Consider the following 17,947-nt stretch of genomic DNA (forward strand, 5'->3'; position numbering starts at 1 on the left):
TCATGGCTAACACCCTATTTCTCCTGGGTCATAACTACTCTGTAACATCTCCGCTGCATAACTGCTGCGCTGTCCGTCAGTCCCTTCGCCTCCGTCTGTGATGTGTATCTGTTGCAGCAACGACAGGAGATCAATTACATTTTTCATTTACAATTACGTTTCAACTACCCCAGGGTTTAATTACAATTACCAGCATTTTTTCCAATTACAATCAAATGACATTTTTTTTGACCCCTGAAAGTCTATTAAACATTATGTTTTCAATTACTACAGTTTAATACAATTACTGAGTCTGAAATAACCTAATAAAAGTTAACCTTCCTCTTGTGTTAGTTTTCTGTTAGCATCTCATATGATAGCGAGTCCAAAATCAGCTGTTAAATGCACAAAAAACAAACATCTATCAATTCATTCCTGTGATATAGCGAGTTGTAGTGAATACAAAGAGAACCACAAAGCCATACAAACAGTTCATTGTGTCCTTAAAAATGAGCAGAAAGAAATCGACTCGGTCCTGCCCTGTAGATCTTTGGTTTTTGTTGAGAGTATTGTGATTCAACCACGGATAAGAGCAATATTTATATGTGAAATACGATCCACTGCGTGCGTTGGAAATTGACACACTGACTTTAAAGAAAACGTATCAGCTCCGTTGCTGTTACGCAGCAGAGATGCATCCAGTGGATATTGAGGGTAACAGGTCAAGTTTGTAGTTTTGCATGCTAGTGATCACATCATGGTCTTTTTTCTAATATGACATGTGCTTATGTATACTGTGAGTTTGTCTTTTTGACATTTTTAGGTGTACTCTGAATAATACACTAAATACCTTGGCATTAAACTCTGCACAGTGTAGATTTATAGATCATGAGAAGCAACCACAAAGACATTCTTATGCACAGAGGCAGCATCTGCCTTCTTTAGAATTGTCCTGCAGCACCATCTAGTAGTTAAAATACATAATGCAATTTAGAAAAAAATCTGCATTTCTGATATTGGCAGTTACCGGTGCTACAATCAGGGATAGTGATCATAGTACGAGATTATTCAAATTTTAAAGGCTTGTAACACATTTCTATTGCTGTTAATAATGATAAAGTAGGTTGAAATGATTGAGTATCCATATAGTTTAAAAAAAGATTGTGATTAAATGCGCAATATGGATAGGATCCTGATTAAAGTTGGTGGGATAATTGGGTAACAAACCCCACATAACAGTGAAATTTCATAAACATTTGTCAATTACAAACCAAGATATGAATAGATGAAATTTTGCATATGATGAGAAATAGGGGTTTTTCATTTTTGAAAATGATCCAGAATCAGTATATTGATCCGGGTCAATATGGAATCTTTCATGGAGTAAAATCTGTCTTTGGTTAAAAAAAATTCAAAATCCTCAAAGTACTGTTGATGTAATTCTGCTAACAGACAGACACCAGTGAATATAATTACCAGTACCTCTGATAAGTAAATAAACTATCTATTTAGTAAATAATGCAGCTAGCAATGCTAGCAGCATTTTAGTTCTGTAAAGTTAAAATATTTTTTTAATCGTTCAATGTTAAGAAATCTCATGCATCAAAACAATTAAATGTATATAAACAGTATTTCTTATGCAAATGAAAACGCCTGTGTAAATTAGTTTTAATATATCAAACAGGAGAAAAAGTAGATTTGTAAAGTACAAAACAGATAACATGCTTTTAAGAGCAAATAAAAATCAACTCGATGTATTTGCAAAAATAAAGTGCAACCTATTTTACATAACAAAAGTGAAAGCATGACATACAATCGAAATAAAGCCATAAACATCTGTACAACTGTCGCTAGTCGCCGTGTAGCTGTTCTGACAACAAACGCAAAGCGGTTGTCCTGTGATGTCGCTTTTATAAAAGCATTTTTTGGGGGACATATCGACCAGGTGGGGGTCAGAGCACAGAGCGATATGTACATGCAAACATGAGCCACACAGCACAGACGTTCTCAGGATACGCAAAAAACTCGCACACGAACGGCCAGCCTCACGTGGTCTCCACGGCAACATACAATCTCCTCACAAAATGGAGATCTGCAGAAACAAAAAAAGTACAAAATTGTGAGATTGTATGAAGGAAGGATGTTATTTCTCTTTCTCTACTCTTGTTACCTCTCTGTCCTACACCATGCACATTAGGGTAAATGAGTGACCTCAATATATATATATATATATATATATATACAGTATATATAAAAAACTTTATTTCAGACACACGATTGGTCCATAGATAAAAATAAAAAGTATGAAAGAAGTACAATACAATAAATAACATAGCTTACAATAAAATTATGTAAGACTAAAACGCCAGTGTTTCCAGAGGCTAGACATACATCTATAACAGCTTCTCTTAGGACTGGTTAACGCCAGTATGATCCCATTAACAAAGCAGTGAAGAATAGAATAGATGTGTGTGTGTATATTAGCATGTAGAGATGAAAAAAGCATAAATGTAAGTAAGTTCACAATGTTGCTAATTAGTTTTCTTAGTTGCCTTGGTAGATTCCTGAAATTATCCTCAACATTTGAACAACAGTAAAAAAGATCTCTTAATTCATACAAATAGCAAAACACCATGAATGTCCTGCAAAAACCAGTCACAAAAACATGGCTAAAGTTTTGGTTGTAAATTGTCAGCCTTAGTGTATGTGGACATTGATAGCAGGAGACTATCTACTAAGATTCACATTTTTACTGTTTGTACTGTAATTTGTTGATGGACCATGTCATTGCAATACAGAAGGGCAAGGCAGCACTGCATGGCACAAAGACCAAACACTATAGTAGAATGTGAATGATGACAACCTCCTTGGGAAAGCGTACATGCAGTGCTCAGTGTTGCCATCGATGAAAAGTATGATGATTGAGGACACAATTGTTGTCCCAAACTTTGGCCGCACCCTTGATCCAGCCTCAGGCCACTGGCAGCCCATGATTAAGGAGAGCATTAATAAGAGTGGGATTTATCTCATCGGCCCAGTTCTTCAAAAGGTTCTGGATAAAACTATCAAGATTTTGAAATCCCTTTTTTGCTTATCCAAGCTTTCAAGTTACCGAAGCATTAATGTGCCTTGAACAACTTTAAATAATCTTAACCCACATCTTATGATATGTAAACCATATTAGCAAAGTAGAACTGACAAAAACAGAGCACTTGGTCATTCAAGAAAAAGAGATCATTTTATTCCGTGTACCCCACGCTCTTTAGTTATTTAGTTTCAAAACCAAATAAAAATAAAAACAGATTGTTTTTTTTTTGTTTTATTAATTTAAAACAGAAACAGGAAAATGAAAAAACCAAATACCAAACAAGCAGCGTTTTTCTGTTTTAAAATTAAACCTTTTTTCGTTTGTGTGATATTGGATATTTAAGGAGAAACTAGGACGACAGCTTCATGTTTTAATCTCACCACACAGAACGACTTACAGAGGACTTTTACTCTGCTGCGTTTGATGAAAATGATATTGTGTCATGTTGTCCACCTCACACTGATGGCAGAGGTGTCATTTGTGTGTCAATGACGTTTGTTAAAGAGTTATTGATGCTAGAAGTCTGATCTGTGAATATCTTGCCAACTTTACCAAATAGTATCCAAATAAACTGGTGAGTGGGCAGACATAAAAAAAGCAAAGCATAAGTCACATTAGTGGTTAAGTGAAATGTTATTAATACATAAATAAATTACATAAACATGCACATACTGTATGTGGAACAGAGGTGGTGTAATGAATCTACTGGTGCTCCTTGTTTCTTGTGATCAACTTAAGTGTGGTGTTGACGGCTGCTGCTAGCTGTATTTATAACGTACAAATAAAACATTTACTGCCCTGAAAAAAGCTGTTATTGTTTTTACAAAAGTGTGAAATCATAGAGTTTTAACATCTATTGTTCCTCACACCAGCCTCACAGTTGATAGTCCAGTCACCAGTTTATTTGGATACTATTGGACCATAACACCCGCGAAACAAAACATAAACGTGAGCAGCTTTTTACGAGCTAAAACATCCACACACTGAATGAAAACATGAGCAGGAGCAGAAAACTGCTGGAATGAATCCTAAACAGTCTTATTGTATTGTGTGTGGATACCTGGTCCAGGACCTGTGGAGGGAAACCAGGTGCAGCGGACTTCAGTTCTTGCTCTAATTTTCCCGTCACACAAACAGAACAAGTTTAAACATATAACAAAAACGCTGCTTATCTGGTTTTTCTGTATTAGTTTTTAAATCAGTAAAAACAAAATCACACGATTGTCATTTTGATTTGGTTTTAAAACAGAATAACCAAAGAAAGAAAAATACATTATTTTATTCAACATATTAATTGCTTTGTGCGGTTGTATATTGGTAAGCCTACAATGTTATGCAGGCTATATTTGAATAAATGTAACAATTTCATAAAATCATACTTATTTTGGATTAATGTTGATTTCTGAGCTGAAGGTGAGTGTGAGCAACCATTCTCAATGTGACTTTTTAGTTTCACTTTCTTCCTTGTAGCATGGTAGCCTCTTTTTCTTGATTTACATTCAAACCTTGTGATATTTGACCTTTTATCAGCGGTTTAGAGGCACAAAGAAAATAATTATAAATGTGCTTTAAGTAGTCCATTTTGGAAATTTGTAGTTTTTTCACCACGGCAGATGTCACTAACCTTCACCACTGTGGGATTATTACGTCACCTAGTGGAAGTGCGTCTGATTGTCAAAACAACGTGATGGCCTTTCCCTAACTTGTTAAGAAGTCTCTTAACACCTTTCCTTAATCCTGTGACATCATCCATGGGATTAAGGAAAAGTGGATAGAAAAGAAATAGAAGGGGCTGATTAGGAACTTGTTGGTGAAAGTGTTTATTATCTGGTGGATTTCCTAACCGTACACACCAACAAACACTTACTTGAGGCAGGTGACGAAGGCTCTGCGAGCGTTGCGGTGCAGGAAGTGGATGGGAAAACCTTTAAAGGTGTGTCCATCTGGCACGGCTCTCCTGACAGCATCCTGGAACTCATCATTTACCGCAAGAAATGCAGTGCAACGCTCTAGTTCATACACTGACAGGGCTGAAGACATCAAGTAGGATAAGTGGTCATTCCACACAGTGGCCAAGTCCAAGTCCTGAGAGAGAAGCAGAGAGGCACAGTCACAAAGCTCTCCACCGCTGCCTACTTTCTTACAGTGAAAACTTAACTTTGGGTCAAGCAGAGATCTAGTAACGCCCTTTAAAGGATCAGTGCAAATAAACCATGCCTTTATTTTGAATGGGTTTCATATGAGGCTGAAATTTTTGGATAGGCAATAGTTAGACCACAAAATTATAACTACATAAAACTAATTCAGAAGTGTTCTCTTTGCCATAAGTTGCTTATCTTATATGATCTGTTTAATTTCAGTTTTTTTCTCCATCATTTAACCTCAAATAGTGAAGTCACATGATCAGTGAAATATCTTGGTGCTCTGTTTTACCTTCCTGTGCTCTGACACGAGGTATCGCATCTCCAACTCCAGCATGTTACTAGCTGCTGCCGGATCCAGAGAAGGAGCACAGAGTGGGGGCAGAGGGGGCAAAGAGGTGGTGGAGCCTGGTGCGCACACAGACTTTAGGGCCTCTTTACTCATGGCTTTCCATCGTGACTGATTCTGAATATTAAAAAAAAAAAAAAAAAACACATCAAGCTGCAGTTTAGCCCACAGATAAGCTTTTGGGTGACTTGACAGGACAGACAATGCTGATTAATAATAGTGCGGCTTACTTTAATTCCCTTCCCAGTGAACTGGTTCCTGGCACACATATTGAAGATAGCAATCATGCTGCTCAGTGCTCACAGCTGCAGGCTACCTCTGCCCTCTATCTGACTTCAAGCCAGCACAATCTATTTCATCACACTGATCAGTTATGCAGCTTAAATGAAGCTGTACTAAAGGTAGTTTACTTGTACAGCCCAACTGATTAATCGGGCCGATTTTAATCATCATCGACTAATCAACATCAGTCAATAGTTCGGTCGATTAACCGGTCAGACTAAATTTTTTAACTGATGTATAAACTTTTTTGCTCCGTGAAGATTCTGTGGCTGTGTGATGTGCTTTCAGCATTATAATAAATGATCACAAAACTACAACACTGGGAGAAGAACACTACTTACCAGTGCCAGAACTACTTCTAGTACCCTACTATATAGGGCAAGCATGGCTCAGGTGCAGAGGGGTCATCTACTGATCAAGAGGTTGGAGGATCGATCTATACCCGTCTATGTGTCCTTGGGCAGCTCAGTCCCACTGATGTGTAAATGTGAGTGTGAATGGTTGAATGAGCTGATATTGTAAAGCGGTTTTTGGACTACCTCAGTGGTTATAAAATGCTATATAAAGTCCATTAACTTCATTGTTTACATTTTTTCCTTTTTTATTTATCCATTGTTACTTTTTAAGATTTGAGCAATTTTAATGTGAAAATATATTTTTACATTGCATTCCAGAAATACAGTTTGTACAAGTTGGCCTTTGATTATCAATCAGTCCTTACTTTGACAGAGCTACAAACTTAGATTCCGTATTTCAAGTAGTGTTTTGCTTGTTTGTTTTGAATCATAATTTGGATTCTGTAAACTTTTCTGTTAATGTATAGTATATATCTTGTGTGCATATTAATGTTATTATTTCATATATCAGCTCTTGACCATCAGTTATTGTCAAATACATTGGCTATCAGATTTCCAAATCCCCCAATATCGGTATTGGTATCAACCCTAAAAAAGTCAGGCTTTATTTACTTGATCCAATATGGTCAGTACCACAATAAAATAAGAGGGGAGCTCTCAAATGTGAAGCCCCTAATTCATTAATAAACACAATTTACCAATGATGAACAGTCAGACTAATTATATTATGGTGTAACCCAGGGGTGTCAAACATACAGCCCACAAGGTGAATTTGCACAATATGAGAAAAGAAATCAAATTAACTGCAATGTCTTAATTTGAGCACCAGGCAACACACCGTTTCAGTGAGAGTGGGGTGTGCAGTAGTTGGGCGAGTGCACGTTTGCTCATTCAGCCTGTCAGTCATTCTGGTATTGTTTTCAGTTAAACCAATCAGAGCCAATAACACACACAGCGTGCCTGCAGAGCAACGCCCCTTTGACACCATTCTGATTACAAGAGATGGAGCTAAAATTGGTTATAGACATTTCTGTTTGTTATGGTCCGAGTCCTTTATCACTTAGGGGGTAAGCTACGAAGCGAGATTACCTCTTATCGCGCTAACTTCCGAGATTGAATCAGTGTGTGCTGACGCCTTATGGAGCTAAATCACCATGATAACATAGCCTGAACAATTAACCTGGTCGGGAGCAGTGTTTGTTCAGGCTAGGATCTGAGCAAGTGCTAAAGTCATGCCTCCTGACCAATCAGTTCTCTTAGAAAGCTTAGAAAGCTGTTCCTCCATTGTAAAGACGGTCGCTCTGCCAGGTTCTCTATTGATTGATCAGACACTGCAATCTCCACCCTGTTATGTGAGCGCACATGTACCCAGGCTGAAACCACTTAGCTTAAATTAGCGTTTTGTTATCGACCTTCATAGGACAGCTTCTCTCTGACAGGGAATGTTTGGTTAGATGAAGCCCGCTAACAGAGATTAATCCAGGATATAACTATCTAGCTCCGTGGCATACGCCCTGTATGTTTACTTGTTAACCTAAGCTGAGGTTTATGTTGGCCACAACGCAACACCGAAGGTTGTAGTAGTGTATTGGCTCTGAGGGAAGGTTTCGTGTCAATGCGGCTTTTCAGTTTGTATCTCTTACCTAGCACTATGAATGAGTTAAAAATCCTAAAACTTTAGGCTGCTTTTTCCAATACTACAACATTCAGATGAAGATATTATTTAAATGTTATCTCCTAATTATTTGATGTACAGGTATGTTCCACCATTGACAGCTTGAATTTACACTTGTAATAATCAAATAAAAATGGTAAATAGACTTGATTTATATAGCGCTTTTATGCCTACCCTGAAGTAGTCCCAAAGCACTTTACAATATCAGCTCATTCACACCAATGGGACTGAGCTGCCATGCAATGTGCTGGTCAACCACAGGGAGCAACGTAGGGTTCAGTGTCTTGCCCAAGGACACTTCTACATATAGACTGGGATCGAATCTCCAACCTCTCTATCTGAAGACGACCCCTCTACCACCTGAGCCACGGTCGTATTAGTTCATGTGATAAAGATTATCACATACTGTAGATGTAAAACTGTGTTCCCATTAAATATCATTTTAAAATGTTATTCTGTTATTCTGCTCAAAATGTATTAAGTCTAGGGATGTAACGATTCACTCAACTCCCGATACGATTCGTTCACGATACTGGGTTCACGATACGATTCTCTCACGATTCATTTTACAAATGGGACTGTACTTAAATGACTGAAAAATATTCCTTTATTTTAGAAAATACTGTATATTTTTCTTTTATTTTTTCATTGTCAAAAGAATCCCTTGATGAACTATTCAAACAATGCAATTTAACTAAAAATAAATCTTGAATGAATAAAATAAAGGAATAATACAAATGAAGAAGCCTATTCATTAAATTCTGGTTCCATAGTAAACAATACAAAACTGCATAATAGTTTTTTTTTTTTTTTAAAGTGCAACTGAAAAGTATTTTGTGACAACAATTGGACCTTAAAAAAAAAAAAAAACAGTCTGCACTATATTTGCGTCAGATATTTGTTTGAACCAGCAGAGGGCGATGGTAGCACAGTGGTCGGTTGGCATGCAGCTAAGTGCAGTGAAGAAAGAGATGCTATGCTAGCAGACAGAGTTAATAGAAAAACGTGACTTTTACAGATATTCACTTAGTATTACAGACTTCTTTGGTGCTAAAGGGGGATAAGGAATCATTTATGAATATGTTTAAGAGTAGAAGGCGGCCAGAAAGAAAGTATTCGCAGATTTCGCCCGCCGCCATGACTTCTGGTTAGCGCCCTCTGCTGGTTAAAAAAAGTACTGCGATTCAATTTTCACAGCATCGATGTGAACCTTGATACCTATGAATCGATTTTTAACTGCCTTACGATTAATCGCTACATCCCTAATTAAGTCTATATCATTAATATCCAGCTACATGTGACCAAATGTTGTTTAAAAAATGCACATTATTGTAAATAACACATTTTTACCAAATAACATTCAACAGATGCTAATGGTCAGAGAGGAAAATAAAGGTTTTTGGCATCATCTGGTCAATAAATAAAGGTAAGGCCTGCTTGAGATTAACTGTGCTGAATGCGGCCACTGAAACAAGATGACTGACACCCTTGGTGTAACCATTTGATTGTGGTGCTGCTGGAAACTGTAAGGAGAGTCATGCTTCTACCTGGAAATCAAAGACACAGAGCTCAACAGCATCGGATGGCTGGCAGTTGGCCAGGAAGGTTTGATGGTTGAAGACGCAGCCCACAGTGCAGTAATGGGAGGAGCGTTTGGGCTGAGGGGCCAGTGGCGGGGCATCTGGATCTATAGGCCTATGCAGGTACCTAAGAACCAAGTGGGTAAAGAGACAAATTATTACTAACATGCTGCATTTCCTATGGATGAAAGATGATTGAGTCCTTGCCATATATAATATTAGTTACTAACAGTTACTGACAGAACAATACTATTTCCTTTTTTTCAGTGGATTAAATTCAGAAATATTCCATTATTTTTGTTGAGTGCCAACTTATTTTAACTTAGGTCTTAACTTTTTACGTCTAAAATTCTAAATGGAACATAGAAGTTGTCCAATTGATTGACAAATTACCCAATCGACTGATTAATTATTTACCCACTTAAAAGGTGCAGTATAATGTATAGCAGCAACAAATTTCAAATGTATCATTCCTTTACTTATGAAAAATATTTTTTAAATGTCATATATATGATATTTATATTAAAAACAAAACAACTATTCTGTATGTCTGAACTGGACATTTTCTTTAACATCACTTTCTTTACACCACCATATGGAATGTACACAGTCGGACTTTCTGGACGAAATCACAAAATTGATCAATGAAAACGGTTAAAGGTGGAAATGGACAGAATCGACATGAAACGCCGTCACCATGAGGCAAGGAACATTTTTTTAATGGGGAAATGCCAGGAACTCCAGGCTTGTCTTAAAGACATCACATCCTGGATGAGCCCTAACTTTCTCCTTCTTAACCAGGATAAAACCAAAGTGATTTTATTTGGTCCTCAGAGAGAAATTATCAAAGCAAATAGTGTGGATGTCATTACTCTGTCACCCAGCACCACAGTAAAAAACTTAGGCTTTCATATTTGATACTGACTCATCCTTTAACTCTCATATTAAGCAAATCTGAAATACAGCCTTCTTCCACCACCCGTAATATCTCTGAAATCAGGAACGTCTTGGCCCAGCGTGATGCTGAAAAACTAAACCATGCATTTGTAACATCTAGACTAGTTTATTGTAACCCTCTACCGTCAGGATGTCCAACGCTAAAATGTCTCAGTTAATTCAGAATGCTGCAGCTAGAATACTAACTGGAACAAAAAAGGAGAGCGCATATTTCTCCAGTATTGGCTTCCCTTCATTGGCTTCCAGTACAAATCTAGAATATAGTTTAAAATCCTCCTCTTAGCCTACAATGCTCTACATAATCATGCCCCTGTATATTTTAAAGACCTGTTAATGCAGTGGTGGCCAATCCTGGTCACCCCTGAAATGACCAGGATCGTTATCAGGCTTCTGCAGAGCTTGATGATGCGTTAATCATTTGAATCAGGTGTGTTGGAAGAGGGAAACATCTAAAACATGCTGGATAGTGGCTCTTGAGGACCAGGATTGGCCACCCCTGTGTTAGTGCCCTATCGTCCAGGCAGATCTCTCCGCTCTCAGTTTGCTGGTCTACTGGAAGTTCCTAAAATGTCTAAAAGTAGAACAGGAGGCTCTTCGCCTTTGGAACTAGCTTCCAGTCTCAGAACGGGAGGCTGCTACTCTCTCCACCTTTAAGGCAAAACTCAAAACCTACTTATTTACTAAAACTTATACCATATAATAGTGTAAACCTAACCACAAGGAACAAAGCCCTAACCCTAAACAAATTAGGAACTAAAAACTAAGATCATGTAGTAGAACCCCAACACCATATTCAACCACAATCCACCATCTACACAAAGCTCTGGTTGCAGCCAACCCCCCACTTCTGAACCTTGTTGTATTAAGATTAAGATTAAAGATTAAATCGGGGCTTTCGCCTTTAATTGGCCATGTAATGTTATTACATCAATGGAATTTGTCCTCTGCATTTAACCCATCCCTGAGGAGCAGTGGGCAGCCATTTTTGCGGCACCTGGGGAGCAGTTCGGGGTTAAGGGACTTGCTCAACATCCCACAGTGATGGCCCAGGTGAGGCTTGAACCGGCAACCCTCCGATTACAAGCCATCACACTACTCACACACCATTTACACTGATGTCTACCCCATACTCATTCTCATTCCACTCACATACAGTTTAGCACCAAGTGTTTCCATGCAGGCAGACTTGCTAATACTGTATCATGTTTTTCTGCAGTCTGTGCTTTCTCCTCGCCCTTCTCTCTTTTCTGTTTCAGGTGTCTTGAAGCTGGCAGTTCCTGATCAATGCTTCATGGCTCAACTAGTCTGTGACTCTCAGATGTTCTATCTCTCTATCCTGTTCTGTTCTTCTTCCTGTCCACCAACCCCAACCAGTCGAGGCAGGTGGCTGCCACCTCTGAACCTGGTTCTGCTAGAGATTTCTTCCTGTTAAAACTCCATTTTTAAAAGGGAGTTTTTTTCCCCACTGTCACATGCTTGTTCATGTGGATTTGTTGGATTTTTTTCCTTTTTATTACAAATGTTATATTTTGATAGCACTTTGAGATTGAATTGAATTGAATTATTTAAATTAGGTTACTTTAAATTAAGTTGATCAAAACTTAAACAATAAACCTGATCAGATTCAGTAAACCATTGATCCCTGAGGGGAAATTGGGTGACAATGGTGTTCCACATCTTTATGACATATAAGTAATTAAAAAGGAGCAGTCACAATAAACCATGTCGCTACAACTTATATCTACCTTTTAATTGTATCTTCCTTTATTTTTTTAACATACATTTTTGTTAAATTATGGGGTTTTTTTTATTTTGTTTCCTCATAGGTGTTAAAAACTAACATTTTCTGGAAATAAAAAAATTAACATTTCTAAAAAAAAAAAAAAAAAAAAAAGAATTGAAAAAAATTTAAGTGGAAAACACAGAATTTGGGAAAAAAAATTAAACGGAATTTGGAAAAAAAAAAAAACTGATTTTATAGGGCCCTAAGTCGGCTGCAAAAGAAACAGGATCCAAATAATTCTAAGAACAAATGAGAAGCAAAGTGATTGGAATCCATTAGTTTGGAAAAGGTTACAAAGACCTATCCAAGGCTTTGGGACTAGAGCGAACCACATTATCCATAAATGGAGAAAACTGGGAACAGTGATGACTGTGCGGCTTGTTACATCTGGCACATTTGAGAAAAAGAACACTATACTAACAGTGAAGCATGATGGTGACAGTTATTATCTGGAGCTGCTTCACTGCTCAAGGACCTGGACAACTTCCTGTTATTGAAAAAACAAATAATGCTGCCATCTACCACAAAATCCTGAAGGTGAATGTCCAGCTATCAATTTGTGCCTTAAAGCTGGACCGCTCTTGGGTTGTGCAGCAGGGCAACGAACCAAAACATGCAAGGAAATCAACCCCTGAATGGTTCAAATAAAACCAAATGAAGTTTTTAGAGTGGCCGGGTGAAAGTCCGGAAATCTCTCCAATGGTGATGCCGTATTGTGACCGTGAACAGACAGTTCCTGCTTAACACTTATCAAATATGGTTGAGTTAAAACTTTGCAAAGAGGAGTGGGCCAAAATCCCTTGACAGCGATGCAAGAGATTTGTCATCACTTATTGCAAAGGCTTGATTTCAGTTAACTACAAACGGGGACAACACCAGCTATTAGTTTCAGGGGCAACTACTTTTTTACATTGGGTCAGATGGATTTTGGATTTTTTTTCCCCCTTAATAAATTAAATAATCATTTAGAAACTGCATTTATATTGACTTTGCTTGTCTTTGTGAGATAATAAAATTGCTTTGATAATTCGGGACGTTTAACTGTGATAAATATGCACAATATTCAGGAATAAGGAAGGGGTGAAATACTTTTTCATGGCACTGTATATTTACGTAGGGGCAAAGTGAGAGGCAAATTTAATTCCTCCTCCTGACAATAAAGTGGACTTTGACAACTGTAACCCTTTTGAGTTTTCTACAAGTTAAATTTAAAAAAAAAGGAGAAAGCAGGAATCCTGAATGACATTTAGATGAATATTGGAAAAAGTTTGCCTGTGTGCTGTCAAGCTTTCCCAGAAGGTAATGCTCCCATTCGAACTGCAGGTCAGGACCCAGGCATGAGGAACTCCTTTGGCTTTTGTCCCCACACACACGTAAGCATCCAATCCAAAGCCCAAGAGGAGACTGCACAGCAGAGTTGCATGGTCCTCACAGTCACCCTAAAGAGAAGAGACAAGGAACAATTGGGCAGTGGGATCTTAAACGCTGGACCATGAGCATTTTTAGGACCAAAACAGATTGGCAGTCTGACCTCAGCAAGAGTTTGGTAATTATTGGTTGGCTCAGTTTGTCAGATTAAGTTCTCCAACCACAATGTAGTTACCACCCTGAAAACACATATAGTCGTTTTGTCTGAGATTGTCAAGCAGACTATGCTACTTCACCTGACATTTCCAAAAGAAAAGCACTTTAAAGAGGTCATTTGAAGGAAATATACAAAAATATTGAACTGGTCAGTAACTGGATGGAGGGCGAAGTGCTTTTTTGTGAAGGTGCAGGAAATCTGTGACAAAATATATCAACATCGCCGATTCAACAAAAAACCCTTTTTGTGGCTCGAGTTCAAGAGAAGTACAAAATGATAGTAGTAAGAGGTCTGGAGAACCCTAACTGAGTCAGCAGAAAGAGAATGTATGATGGTAAATGACAAAAGACTTAATAAATGTAATACGTTTCAGAACTCAGGTGACTCATTTGGACGCACAGATCAGACACCCGAGTGTGTAAAAACTGTTGAGGACTTTTCTAACAAGCCGCTTAAAGCTGCAGTATGTAGAATCGTGATGCTCCATGCTCCTCCACGTCCTGACCAAAACCTTAACCTCCCTTACACACAGAAACTTCACATCCAGACTGTAAATGAATTGCGTCTGTTCCCTCCACCTTGGATTTGTTTCTCTTAGTTTTTCCAAGTTTTCCCATCTGTTATCACTCTCTCTCTGACTCGTTTTGTAGGTCAGACTGCATGCGGACTGAAAGCGGATCAAGCGCAGTCCGCTCCACATACCGAATCACAAGGACCTTCGTAGAGTCCTTTCCTCCGTAACACATTTGTGCCCTAAGACTGTTGTCTTCTTGCTGTGCTGTGGAACCATTCTGTCTAACGCCGCAATGGGTACTTCTGCTGGGGACGCCATTGCCCTTTCCCTACCCCCTCAGATCTTGAACGTGCATAAACTTTTGACGAGCAGGTCGAGCAGCCAAAAGTAATGCCCAAATAACTCATGGATCACTCAATTTCTACAAGGATCTCTGATTGGCTGAAGTCCAGCGTCACACTAGGATTTATGAAGCCTATTTACAGGGCCAAGAGAAGGAGAGGAGATTCACTGTCCACTCAGACCACTTTGAATTACAATATGCTCAAACTCGGCTGTGCAGTCATCAAATTGTAAATGATACTAAGCAACTCTTATTTTACGAATACAACTCTTTTTATGATAAGAGGCCCAGGTGAATGTAGGACTGTGTACTGGCTCAAGCTAACGGGCCGGTCAGAATGATAGATGTTCACCTAAAGTGCTAATATAGATGGCGGAGATGGAACAAGCTGGGGACTGATGAGGTTTAATTAATTTTCCCTGGGAATGAAAGTCGTAAATCACAGATGACAAGGGGCACTTTGTGAGAGTTGTGTTGTGTCTGTCTTTGCCAACAATCACGGAGAAGAGCAGAGGGGAACATTTATCCTATGGTGGTATGGGAGATTCACAACTATTTGGTGGATAGGTTGAAAAAGTACCAGTTGGTAACCTCAGTTTACCAGAATTGACTCTGTTTTACTGAGAAGAGGAGGGATTGCAAACAAAGCTCAGTTTGAGTTTACATGAGATGGATAAACTTTACTTAGCCGGCGAGCACAACGCAAAAGTGTGGCATTATTTAAACACTGCAGTGTAGCCAGCAGAGTTAAAAAAAACACACACATATTATAATGCAACATGGATCCAAATAAATCAATTATTGAGGCACAAATGCTAGAGTTAAAAGCACTACAATAACTTTAAACAATATGGGAGCAGATTCACTAAATGTCTGCGCCTGTAAAAATGTGTGCAAATGTCACTGTTCTGAAGGCAAACAGGACTGCATGTAGTCTTTAGTTAAGGTGTGTTTCCCAGGCTGTCCACTAGGTGACACAGCCATTTTAAGTGACTTGCATTTATCGAACCTGTTCTGTTTTTAGCAGTTCATAACTCTCAGCTTTAAACAGAATGATGGCTGCAGTATTATACAAGGAGAATACACAGGGAAAATGAAAACAACGGATGTTTAATGCTCCAGTATCTTTTTGGTATCAACTGATCAAAAACAAATTATATAAAACTATAGTCTATATACCGTAAGCTCTATATTGTCCCTGATAGCACCCAATTTTGTTGTACTTTTTTTGTATGACATTAAAAAATTCTGATTTTGATAAGCGGGTACATGGATTCATCTGGATGGATGCACGGAAGTGGACCGCTGTCCCACTCGGGAAGGGATGCTATGGTGTGGCGCACTGTCTTTTTTTACCCTTGATATTATGACAAATTAAATAGCCTGTGTGACACTACTTCCTATTTTTAGGCAGCACTTGCTGGGTCACTGTGTTCCAGGAGCTAGAGCAGTGCATGCCACACAATTCCTCCCCGTTGCCTTCCCTCTACTCTGCACAAATGAGATTTTGTGGTTCACCAACGTCAACTGATGTGACACGAGCAAGTGTCAGCAAAAACCGCGTTGACAAGCAGCATGATGTGAAGACCGATGGGCCGAGTGTGCAGTCTGACACAGCACCAGGACAAGGACTGCTCTGACCTCCTGGGTGATGACCACTAGCAAATTTGTGCAGTGCGACGAAACCCAAGGGACAGTGCCATGAAAAAGTATTTGCCCCCTTCTTTATTCTGCATATTTATCACACTTAAATGTTTGGGATCATCAAACCACTGCTGCCCAGACGCTACACCGTGGCTGCCCACTCCTCCTCAGGGATGGGTTAAATGTAGAGAATTTTTTTTTTTTTTATATGTACCTATACATATACAGTGGCGTGAAAAAATATTTGCCCCCTTCTTTATTCTTGATTATTTTGCATATTTATCACACTTAAATGTTCTGTATTATCAAACTAATTGTAATATCTCACAAAGACAACCCAAGTCAATATAAAATGCAGTTTCTAAATGATTGATTATTGAGGGTGAAAAAAATCCAAAACCCATCTGACCCAATGTGAAAAAGTAATTGCCCCCTGAACCTAATAGCTGGTGGTGTCCCGCTTTGCAAATAACTTGCAGTAACTGGAATGAAACATTTTCAAAAGCGATGACAAATCTTTTTTGTATTGCTTTCAAGGAACTTTGGCCCACTCCTCTTTGCAGAATGGTTTTAATGAGTGTTACAATAGAATAGCTTGCTTAGGCATTGAAGCCGTTTTAGTTCTCCACTCTACTAGACGACAAAATGGGAAAATATCTGTAATTTTATATACGTGGTCCAGGGTTCTCACCAGCGCTGTTGAGTGTCAGGGACCCATACAGTGTAATTTCCGATCCGAGCAAATCGCCTGTATTAAATAGACGTATGTGTTTCTTGGTTATGCAAAATAAAAAGAAAAGCCCTCCTAATCTGGCTGAAACACATCGTAGGGCAGGGGTGGCCAATCCTGGTCTTCAAAGAGCCACTATCCAGCATGTTTTAGATGTTTCCCTCTTCCAACACACCTGATTCAAATGATTAACTCATCATCAAGCTCCGCAGAAGCCTGATAACGATCCTGGTCCTTTCCAGATTAGGAGGGCTTTCTGTCCTTTTTTACTTTTCAATCGGTACACCGTCGTAATATTTTTTGCACACTTGAACTTCCAGGTGTGCTCGTGTTTGTTTAACTTTCTTTTATTTTGCATAACAAAGAAACACATACGTCTATTTAATACAGGTGATTTGCTCAGATGCTCCTGTCTTTACCTGAGGACCCTTGCAGCTAATTAGCGGCGCCCGATGGTTGCTTGTTTGCATTATATGCTTGGTAACCGTAACCACCATCCAATATAAACATGTGCCTCATCTGGGACGTAGCGTGTAGCGTCATATGAAGCTGCTTGTCATGTTTCTAAATTGCCCCGGATCATTCTACATGCACGTGTCGCGTATTGATGTGGATCGTGTCGGATTGAAACGGGTTTGGGCTTAAAAAGACATCAGCTTCATTTGGGTTTAAGTCGTGTTCTGTCGGGCTCAGGTCTTCCTTTTAGGCCTGATTAAAGCTCCACTGTGAGTGTGTGCATCCTCCGCTTTGTAACCCATAATCACCGTCTAATATAAACTGTGCGATTTATAATCTCAAAATGAATGAGTTAGGGCGAGGGTTCCGTGTTCATAACAGTCCCAATATTACTACGGGTCCCACATAATACCTCATTTAAATATGAAAATAGATTTCAGATATATCAATAGATATCATTGACCCACTGAAGCAGAGGATGAATG

General features: G+C 38.7%; 1 protein-coding gene across 1 annotated transcript in view; it reads right to left on the reverse strand.

The window, feature by feature from the left end:
• Nucleotides 1–1,630: 1,630 nt before the first annotated feature.
• The window catches only part of cep76 (centrosomal protein 76), a 30,893-nt gene continuing 14,576 nt past the window's right edge, over nucleotides 1,631–17,947 (reverse strand). Inside the window, 6 exon segments of the mRNA XM_028470780.1 lie at nucleotides 1,631–2,000; nucleotides 2,002–2,071; nucleotides 4,935–5,152; nucleotides 5,501–5,674; nucleotides 9,418–9,577; nucleotides 13,463–13,629. Of these exon segments, the coding sequence (XP_028326581.1) occupies nucleotides 1,932–2,000; nucleotides 2,002–2,071; nucleotides 4,935–5,152; nucleotides 5,501–5,674; nucleotides 9,418–9,577; nucleotides 13,463–13,629 (858 nt within the window). The 3' untranslated portion in view covers nucleotides 1,631–1,931.

Source organism: Gouania willdenowi, chromosome 16 (genome assembly GCF_900634775.1).
Source record: "Gouania willdenowi chromosome 16, fGouWil2.1, whole genome shotgun sequence".
Taxonomy (NCBI): domain Eukaryota; kingdom Metazoa; phylum Chordata; class Actinopteri; order Blenniiformes; family Gobiesocidae; genus Gouania; species Gouania willdenowi.